Here is a 10,435-nt window from a genome sequence, read left to right as displayed (position 1 = left end):
CATAATACAACCACTAAACCTAGAGCTTAAGCTATCAAATATAAATCAATGGGTAGGTAATTTAACTTTTTTAAATGTATTTTATGAAGGGAAACATTAGTAAATACCGCATCAATAAAAATTAATTATTGATATATTATACTGGAGCATAATATCACTCCAAGGTGTGTTTGTAAGCACTTTTCTGTTACTTTAAAAGTCTGTTGGTAATGATGATTGGTTGTCTGTTTTTATTTTTCCAGCCAAATTTAACGGTAGGAAGGCTGTTCAAAAAGTTAGGGTTTCGGGATTTGTTTTGTTTACGTTTAAATTATTTGTTAGAGATTCAAGAATATCTACGTCGCTTTAGTACTTTATTACGGTAACTCAAGAAATTCCGAGAAATTGATTCAATTAATTATTAGTAACAAATCAACTCTGGTAAAATCTTAAATCTAATGGTGTGATACAAAATGTTTATTTGTGAGTGCGATGTTGATGAAGTGAAGAGGGAAGCCTCAAAATTTTTAAAACGTTTTGGTCTAAAGCTTAGATTAAAGAAAATTGAGTTAAAGCCAGTAAGTACTCATAAACCTCCATATGTTTTATCGTATTTTAACATTTATTCTAAGTAATAGTATAAATAGGTTAGAAATATTTGGATTTATTGTTTATTTTATTATTTCAGTTCACCCTTAACACTTACTAAGGTACTAGCTATATTATTATTAATATTGATATTATTATCGATCCTTTAAAATTTATGTATATTTTATTGTTATATCTCAAATTGGCATTCAAACTCTTTAGCTGGAATAGTGTTTATGGGTAGGGTACGATAAGCGGATCCGGTTTTTTTATACTGAAGAATGCAATCATCGATACCTAATATTTGCATCTCAAATCCTAGGCTATCAATCGATATAAAAAATATCTATACTCCTCAATAACAATCATATGTTTTAAATTAAAATATGAATTTAATATTTACAGTGATTGAACAAATTATTATAACCAAAATTAGGAAAACTGAAGACAACCATATTTGCTCCTCTCACAGTTACAGTTGTTTCTTTCCCACCAAATTTCATATAATGGGTTTTTTGGTACGAGTCCAACATGTTGAAGTCACGTAAAACATGTCTTATCATCTTTCAAAGCAGTGTCATGTAGTTTTATAAAATTGACTGCCATTTGTAATAACCAAATGTTACTTATATAAAATTGAAATACATTATGAGTATTATTTAAATGTGTTTACAGCTGTTGATATAGATTATTTAAGTTAATCGTTCAAAATTTTAATTAATCAGTATCGATGGTTATGATTAAGTAATATCGTTTGCCAATTTCGATATATAAAACCGGATCCACTTGTCGTACCCTATCCGTGTTTAGGTCAATAACACTAATTTGGTTTAGGTTTTCTTCTGCTAATTTATTCTCAACAACTTCTTTAAAATGTAGGATGTTGTACATAATTTATCTCTTAAAAAAACGTAAGTGAAGAGTTTGATATGCTGACTTGGTCTTTTAGATCAATTGTATACTCATTGATACGTAATACCCATATATTGAATACAAGACCATCAATCGATATCAATATTTATAGTCATAATAACAATCATGTTTGAAATTTAAATACTTTATTTAACATAAACAATGAGAATCTCATTAATGAAGAAACCATAATGATCGAACAAACGTTACAAATATATAACAGGTTGGTAAATGTCTGAAATCCAATTATCCCTCATATGATTATCCCTTCAAACTTTTTGGATGCAGTATAATAAGTGGACACCACGATAACCAAATCAACTATTGATTAGAAATATCTAAACTATTGAATATAAAAACAATTTAGGCCTACCTATAGATATTCATAACTAATATTTTCCAGCTGTTTTAATTTTACAAATTTACAATATATAATGTAATTCGGTTTGACATTATTGTTCCAAATTAATTCAAACCAAGTAAAATAATGTCTATGGTAATTGAGTCATGGATAAAATTACGATGATGATGTATATGTGTTATTTGTCTCATAAGCTGTTAGACAAGATTTTCCTTCAAAATAGTAAGAAGTAACTAAATTTAGGCTACAATGTTTTGTTTGTAACATTTTAGACACACATAACCTAGATAGTTTTTAAAATTCATTTTTACTCTCTACCAACATTCTTATATTTTGGTATATTTTATTTGCTAAAAATCTATAGACTGTTGATATATTGTCATGATTTTTTATATTATTTATCTAAACAAATATGGGTTTCTTCAAAAATTCTAAACTGACTCCAAATAAACTTAAAATGGATGTGTGGTAATCCTTGTCGAAGAATTTGTTCCAGATTAGCTGGGTTTTTTATATGTTATGTTAATGTAACTTTCAATAACCAGTGACAAATATTGTATTTAATGCTAAGTAAGTTGATAGAAATGTATTAACTAAAGCTTAGTAAAGTTCAGTATTTAATTCATGTAAAAGTACCATATTTTGGTTCATTTATAGTGATAAATTGGACTTAAATTGAATGTTATATTATTTTTAGGTTGATAAAAAAGATGCGACAGGACTCTTTAAGGTCCGTTTGGAAAAATTAAGGCTGAAAAAGGTAAAAATTCATCAATACGAGCAGCCAGTTGGCATTCCAGCCTTTGTCGTTGAAGCATGCAATTATCTGAGAGACAGGATAACTACCGATGGGTTGTTTAGAAGACCTGGAGTAGCGATTCGTCAGAGAGAATTAAAAGTAAGTTCCATCAAGCATTTAATTAATTCTTTTGGTGTTTATAAATTCAGGGATGAAGAAAGAGTTGAAAGGACTTTAAGAGTTATGGAGAGTTTGTAGTCTACATAAAAACATATTCCAACACTTATTCAAGGCCTTAGGTCCCTCTATTGTGAGATTAATGTGTAAAAACAGTTCAGATTCAGTTTATTAGAATTAAATAACTGTGTAACACATTATTTTGCAAACATGTAATAACATGCATAGTTGTTCTAAAACATGCACAAAAATAAATAGCTGAATGAAATATTTACCTATAATTAAGTAATGAAGTATAGTGTTAATAAAATACTGAACGTTGTAATGTTGGTAACTAATGGAGGAATGATTTTGTCTAGGAAATGCAAAGAAATCTACAAAAAGGTATTCCTTTTTGAGATTGATTAAAGAAGTCAAGTTCTTTATTGTTGTTAAATAACATAATATTGTCAAAATAGAGTTTATCGAATTCATTCGAAGTTATATATACTGACATGTATTACTAAATAAATAAATAAAATTATATAAAACTAAAAAAAATCAGTCTTGCTTGTTTGATATTCCGTATAAAAGATGTGTGTAAAATATCTAATAAAAAAAATTATAAAATTCATCCAAACTTTAAAAACTATTTCTTAAAATCTATTTATTCTTAAACTATTTACAGTAATTAACTTTGGTAATTTAGTGGTAACATTTGATGGTAATAATAGACATACACACTGATCATACATAAGATTTTTATTTTTAGTGTTGTATCCATGCTTACTACTCCTGAAGTAATTCTAAATAGAACTCTTTAACATATATAAACAACTGAAACATACATACAAGATAACAATAAAATACTGAGACTATTAAAATGAAGAATTCATGAATCAGTCTTTCATTCCTTTTAAAATGAAGTATGTATGAATCAGTGTCCTTAATCCCCATAATACATCTTCCTTTCTTTTTTCATATAAAAACTGTTAAGATGTAGATCATCTTTATCTGAGTGTTATACTGTATGACACAGATGACAATAAAAAATAATAATTATTATTAAAAACAAAATATACAGCTCCACATATAGAATATCTTAAAAACAAATTGTTGTTAGTTTTTATTATCTATTTTGTTGTTATTGTTGTGACTTGTTGACTGTTTCTTTTCATACTTTATTATTGTTGTTATTCTTATTACATATTACTTTTAAGTTGCTACTATCATTGTTAGGATCTCGTGTTATGTACATTTTTTGCTGTCTTTGTAAATGTTGTATTACTACAATATCCCTGGAATTCAGTGCCACGCCAGAGCCTTGATTCAAATAATCCAAAGAAACCTAATTTGAGAACATATTTGGATGAAAAAGAGAGCTATATAAGTGCCAAAGTAGCGGAATTGAGTTGTTTAACAAGTTGGTTTACGTGAAAATCACATTTCAGATTGAAGATGATATCCAAGAAATTTTGTTGAGGATAAACAATCAAATCAGTGGTTATTAAGATAGAATAGTCGATATTATTTAAAATTCTTTGAGCTTGAATTCAATAATATGGGTTTTCAATAGATTCAGAAAGAGTTTATCAGCAGAGAATCAATCTGAAAGTCAGGATCATGCTGTGATGAAATGCTGGGAGAGAGTATCATGGCCAGTGTGATCACAACTTATACTTGTGTTATCAACAAATAGTATTATACTGTAAGTGAATTTCAATATGATTATTGATGAAATAATTCGGGAGATATGCACAAAAGAAACAGCAAAAGTCTCAGCATAGAGCCCTGCTCCAGTCTTTACAGCCACAAAATTTGAATGGTGTTTGTTTTCTTGTTTTATTGGAACTCATTGGACTCTACCAGTAAGATAGGATTGAAACCAACTTATCAGTGAAATCCACAGATGCCATACTTTTCTAGTTTTCGACAAGGAGGTAGTGTTGAACTACATTGAAGGCTCTACTTAAATCACAGAATAGTTCTAGGGCATGTTTTGGAAGTCAAAAGAAGAAAAAAGTTATGGAAAATGCTGAATCAGATGAAGTATTAAAATATGGCCTAACTCCATATTAAAAAGGAGTTAGAACATCGTTTCTCTTAAGAAAGTATGAATAGGTAGAAGTTATATTGTATATTTCTTAACAAGATAGAGGATAAAAATCTAAAAATATCAGTTGAATGCTATTGATAGAATTGAATGAATTGTTTCAAAGGTATCAATAAATGATTTGTAAATATGTCTCATTGAGGATATGATATACTATATTGCAGAAGGAAAACTTGTTGAAGTAGATTGATGTAGGCACTCTGATATGTTTAAAAAATGAAGACTTTTAAAATTAATATTTCTATTTAAGGTCACAGACAACCACTTTCTCCATAAACACTAAGATGAATCCTTATGGACGAGTAATATTCCCAGGGATGTCTGATAGAGATTCCCCTCAATCAAAGAATAGAATAAAAGCTTGTGTTAAAGATTACTATGCCAAAGCCAGCAGGTTTGTTGTCACAAGCTCTTGAAAAATCAACAAACCTTCATTTTGTACATTTATGACCATTTCTAATACCTTCAACGGAACTTTTCTTATTCAGTGGTAAGACCAAACCAACTTAAAAGAGTAAATAATTGGTTTTATCTTACTTTTGTTATCCATAGCAAATGCTGGTGAACGAGGGACGGCTACTGGCTGAGTGTGAGTACAGTGCTGTTGATGTGGCAGATCTGCTAAAACTGTTCTTCCGAGAGTTGCCTGAGCCCTGTATTCCTTATGTCTTTCATGATGTTTTACAAAGGTAAATTAAAGGCCATCAAAAGTTATTTAATCTATTGCAAGAGTTTTATTTTGTTTGTTTTTTTTTAAGTAAAATGTATAACATAAGCTAATATGTAAGTAACATCCAAATAGTTTTTTGGTAGATTTACAAAAAGATATAGTATATTACATGTTGTAATATACTAATAAAAGAGAGTATGGAAGGATCCAACAATATAACAAAAGAGTTATCACAGTGATGATTGAAATGCCTTTTACCTTTTGACCCCAAAACCAATAAATTTTCTTGGGCCAAGGAAACCTATATACACTAAGTTTCAAGTATCTTGGACCTTCTATCAACAGTTATCACACAGACAGACAGATGGACTGTCATTGAGCTTCTAACCCCAAAATCAATAGGTGTCTTCCTTCGATTAAGAGGAATCTACGTACCAAGTGTCATGTCTTTAGGAACTTTTTATATATACATACTTTTAAAAGAAGTATTCAAATTTGTTTTATGTGTTCTGGAAGTTTATTAAATTTGTTATAATTGTTTTCTTTTATGCATTCCTTAAATACTAGAAACTGTAGAGATTCTGCAAAGTTCATTTTTCTGTTTACTTGTATAGGACAAATTTGGCTATATTGTAAAATAATTTTTGAACGATTTTCTTGAATTTGAATGATTTTTAATAGTATAATTTGAAGTTTTATTAATTTTGTTACTATTTAGCGATTTTTTATAAAAAAATTAAAGAGATTTTTGTAAAATTTCAAATGGCTCCGACACTTTTATAATTTGATTTTTAAGATTCATTTTTAGTAAATAATTTATAGATTTTTCATTTCTTTTGATGATGGCTCCTACAAAGTTGTAAGAACATTTACTATATAATTTTATAGATTTGTTTATGGTGTTTTAGACAGTATTTGTATTTAATTTTGAATGGCTACGAAAGTGGATTAAGGATGACAGTATATGATCTTCTTATGTTTATCAGTATGTTTGAGAGGAACTATTCTTGAATGTTACTTGTTGGTAGATGTCTGGAGGTAGCAGAGCGAGAACGACAAAGAGAAGCCATCCAGCTTACTCTTCTGCTCCTGCCTACGGACTATCTTAACACTCTTGCCTATCTCATGCAGGTATTTCATAGCTCATTCTTTCAGTAAAATAATTACTTATATTTTCTAATCCAACTAAAATACTAAGCACTTTGTTTTATTAAAAGAATACATAATTATTTATTATGTTGGTCACTAAACATTAGTGAAAAATTAAGAAAGTAGAATTAATTTCAGTTATAAATTGTGCTCAGTCAGAAAATGTAGACAATAATCAAGTATATAGATATCACTATTTCAAGTTAATATTATGTTGTATGAAAGCTGCAAAAAGTAACATAAAATTTGAAATAATTAATATAAATTGATATTTTTATATTATACAGAGTGATTCCAATGAAATTGCACATTTTGCAGGATTGATAGAGAATGTGAATTCTGCCAGAAAAAACGCAAAGCTTCTGAAACTAAATGCATTTTTCTTCTTAATTACAAATAAAAGAACTACTTATTGCAAACAAAAATGTAAAAAATATTAAGCAGCAAAAGTGGGAGGAAAATCCCGACTTTCAAAATGTAAGGCAGTTAATGTTATGAAGAGTTCAGCTTTGCATCAACACAAACTGGAGAAATTTTCAACGTTTGCTGTAATAATAATGTTTGTTCACATTATATGATTATTTTATGTGTTATTACGAAGGAAATAAGGTTTTGCCTACAATGAGGTAATTCTCAAGTTTCTCAGAAACAAAACATTTGTAAACCCCACGTGTATAGGACAAAACATGTTTGTATTCACATCCTTTATCAATCCCGAAAATCACCTGATATACATTAGAGAGGTACACTGTTAAGGTGTTTTTCATGTTTAAACCATTCAAATTGAAGCACTTTTAATATTGATACACAATTTTTTTTAATCTATGTAGAAGTCTGTCACATGCTACTTCAACCACTGCTTTACAATGATATGCAATTTAGTGTCAACATTTGTGGTAACCAAGCTTTTTAGTTTGAGCTACCACAGTTTCATGCACCAAACTCTGTGAAATTCCATGAATAAGATGTGAGACGTCTGTAAACCTGTGGTCCTAATCATGAACTTGATATGGCAATTTTTTTATATCAATGCATTATTGCCTCACTCAAAAACAGTTAGTAATAAGTTGCAAATGGTTTGTGGTATTTTCCCAACAAAAACCTAATCACATAATGAACCTCACAAGTGGTGGGATTTTCTATTATGTACATTTAGCATACCACAGAGAGCAAAATTAGAAGGGCACAGACCTTGTGTTATCACAGTTGGATGCATACTCATTTTGCTGAAATGTTTTGACACAAGATGGTACTTCTAGCTCCACCCGCCACTGTGATAGGTTGAGACGTCTGTTACTTTTGTACAGTCCCTCTTATTTTCAAAATGTACAAGTTAAAACTGTTTACTGCAAAACCTTGAACTTGAAAGATAAATGAGTTTAATTTAACTAGAAGAAATTAAAAAGTTAATTAAGTATTTGATAGATTTTATGACCAGTGATCTACAGGAAACATTTGATCTATTTCAGTTCCTACAAGAGGTAGCTGCCCACCATCATATCAACCGGATGGATGTCAACAACCTAGCCATCGTGTGGACCCCTAACCTGATGCCTTTCAAAAACGGGCCAAGTGGATGACAAGCTTAAGAAGCGTGTTACTATTGTCCAGGTTTGAAACATATTTCAAACACACTTTTCTTCCATATCTTGTTAGTGATTCAACATCTTGTAATCTGGACTAATAGAGGGGAGACTAACCACAGATTATAGTACAAACCACAATTGATAAGAATTGACTGTTACTTAAATAAAGCAAATACCTCTTATGTACTTTTTTTATTTTGTATATAGTTAATTAATATAACTAAAATATCAATTAAATTTCATAATCTGTCCAAATATAACATGAAATGTTAAAACCTACACCATTACTAAAATATCTTTAACTATTGATAATTTATATTTGATAATTTTAATTGTTATATTACAAATGAACTACTGTTATACAAAGTAAAAGTCTTTTGAAATAAATTTGTAACAGAAAATATTTTTTTAAGTCATCACAATCCAAACAATATTGCTCAGACATTCTCTTAATTTCTCCATTCCTTAACCGCAGATGGAGGTTATAGTTGTGCACATGCTTTTGGTTTTCTATTATTTTAATTATTATTTTAGTTTTTCTTTTCTATATAATTGATCTCTGTGAAACAAAATAATAAATTGATACTCTTTTTGTTATATTTGTAACAAATACATTTCTTATTATCTGCTGTAATCTATTGTGTTTTTTCTGTATTCCCACATTATCCAGTCGTTCTTTTATCTGAATCACCTTCGGCCCAATTAATCCGGATTTATGTGGTTGTACTATACCTGTATTGTAATAAGCAACCTAGTTATTGATAAATAAAAGTTTTTGACGATTCCACAGCTAACATTTCTGCAGTTGAACCCTGTATGATATTGTTCATAGTACGAAATTAACTATCTGGTGACAGAAGTAGAACATTGTGTGGTAGTTAAAAAGTAAAATAAATAACTAACACAATTACATCAACAACCATTAAACTATTTGAAATGTTGATTTTGAGGATTAACTTATATTTGAATCAAATCATATGGTGTTCCAGCAACAACGGAGAGCATTTTGGTTAAGGTGGATCGAAAAAATAACTAATTATTTTTTTAGAAACTGTTAGTGAGGAAGCTGTCTATTGTGATAAAAAAGAAAGATTACATATACAAAATTAAAATTAATTACTTTCTTTTGCGCATTTTACTTACAAATTGTTGAAAGATTTCAAAAATTGAGATTTTTGGGTAACATTTTTAAAATTGATTGAAATATTTTTCTTTTTACATAAATATACTTTGGTTTTTTTTTTTTATATTTCATATATGGTATAAGTAAATGAAATAAATTAAAATCACTTACTTTATCACAATTTTTTGTTATTCCTTTGCCAAATTATAAATTATTTCACAATTTTTACTGTCCAACTATATGGTCTGTCTTCAATAAAAAACGTTTCTCGGTCAATACGAATAAAAAACAGCTGATTCAAATATTGTTAAAAAATCTACCATTAATTTTTCATTATTGTAGGTGCAGGAAATAAATGGCGTATCAGTGACATTGAAATAATAATAAAATTCATGCAGTTCAATGAATTTTAAAACAGTTTTAGTAATCCAGAAATTATTATCAACGTAAACCACAAAAGAACCATTATTTTCAATGAAGTTAAAATAGTATTTATTTATTTAAATTACATACATATCTAGAGAAAAAAATAATATATGTACAGTCTATATGCTGTCTACAGTAAATTTACTAAACCAACAAAATTCAATTCAAATGACAATTTACAGATGCTGATTGAGAACTGGAGCAGTATTGGAGTAGTGCCGGAGTGTTTGTATGAACATCTGTCGTTGTTGGCAGCCTTCTGCCTCTCTCTCAAGTCATGATGACCTTGAGACATCACACCACCGCAAGAAGAAGAACCGCAGAAGTGGATCTCTCACAAGTAAACATCATATTGACATATTTATTACAATTTCAGAAATGTCTCAATAATAGTACAATAGTAAACTCATCATTCAATATGATAACTATGTACAGCAAATGTTTTCAACAGTAGATTCTCGATTCAAAATAAAAAATAGAGAACAATTTTTTTTTACTGCTGAGCACAGAAAGTATGTACATTGACGCAGCACAAACATGGGTAGACATAGGAATTAGGTACTGCAAGCTTAGATTTATATACTAAACTTTGATAAAATTTATTGATTTGGTTACTTATCTTTAAACAATAAA

The 10,435-nt window shown here is 29.0% G+C and overlaps 1 protein-coding gene across 1 annotated transcript; it reads left to right on the top strand.

Annotated features, from left to right (window-relative positions):
* Window positions 1-276: 276 nt before the first annotated feature.
* LOC124373307 (inactive Rho GTPase-activating protein 11B-like) lies at window positions 277-10,095 on the top strand. The gene is made up of 6 exons (XM_046831689.1): window positions 277-557; window positions 2,538-2,738; window positions 5,401-5,537; window positions 6,547-6,649; window positions 8,137-8,278; window positions 9,985-10,095. The coding sequence occupies exons 1-5, from the start codon at window positions 453-455 to the stop codon at window positions 8,245-8,247; spliced, it is 657 nt and encodes a 218-aa protein (XP_046687645.1). The 5' UTR covers window positions 277-452; the 3' UTR covers window positions 8,248-8,278; window positions 9,985-10,095.
* Window positions 10,096-10,435: the final 340 nt, after the last annotated feature.

This window comes from Homalodisca vitripennis, unplaced genomic scaffold, assembly GCF_021130785.1.
Source record: "Homalodisca vitripennis isolate AUS2020 unplaced genomic scaffold, UT_GWSS_2.1 ScUCBcl_5288;HRSCAF=11947, whole genome shotgun sequence".
NCBI classification, from domain to species: Eukaryota; Metazoa; Arthropoda; class Insecta; order Hemiptera; family Cicadellidae; genus Homalodisca; species Homalodisca vitripennis.
This window is presented reverse-complemented; position numbering and strand designations above follow the sequence as displayed.

Bases quoted from the DNA above. Each gene is read 5' to 3' on its own strand.
- LOC124373307 (XM_046831689.1), top strand. From the start codon at position 453: ATGTTTATTTGTGAGTGCGATGTTGATGAAGTGAAGAGGGAAGCCTCA. The intron at 558-2,537 runs GTAAGTACTCAT...TATTATTTTTAG, and splicing joins AGAAAATTGAGTTAAAGCCA to GTTGATAAAAAAGATGCGAC. The intron at 5,538-6,546 runs GTAAATTAAAGG...ACTTGTTGGTAG, and splicing joins TTTCATGATGTTTTACAAAG to ATGTCTGGAGGTAGCAGAGC.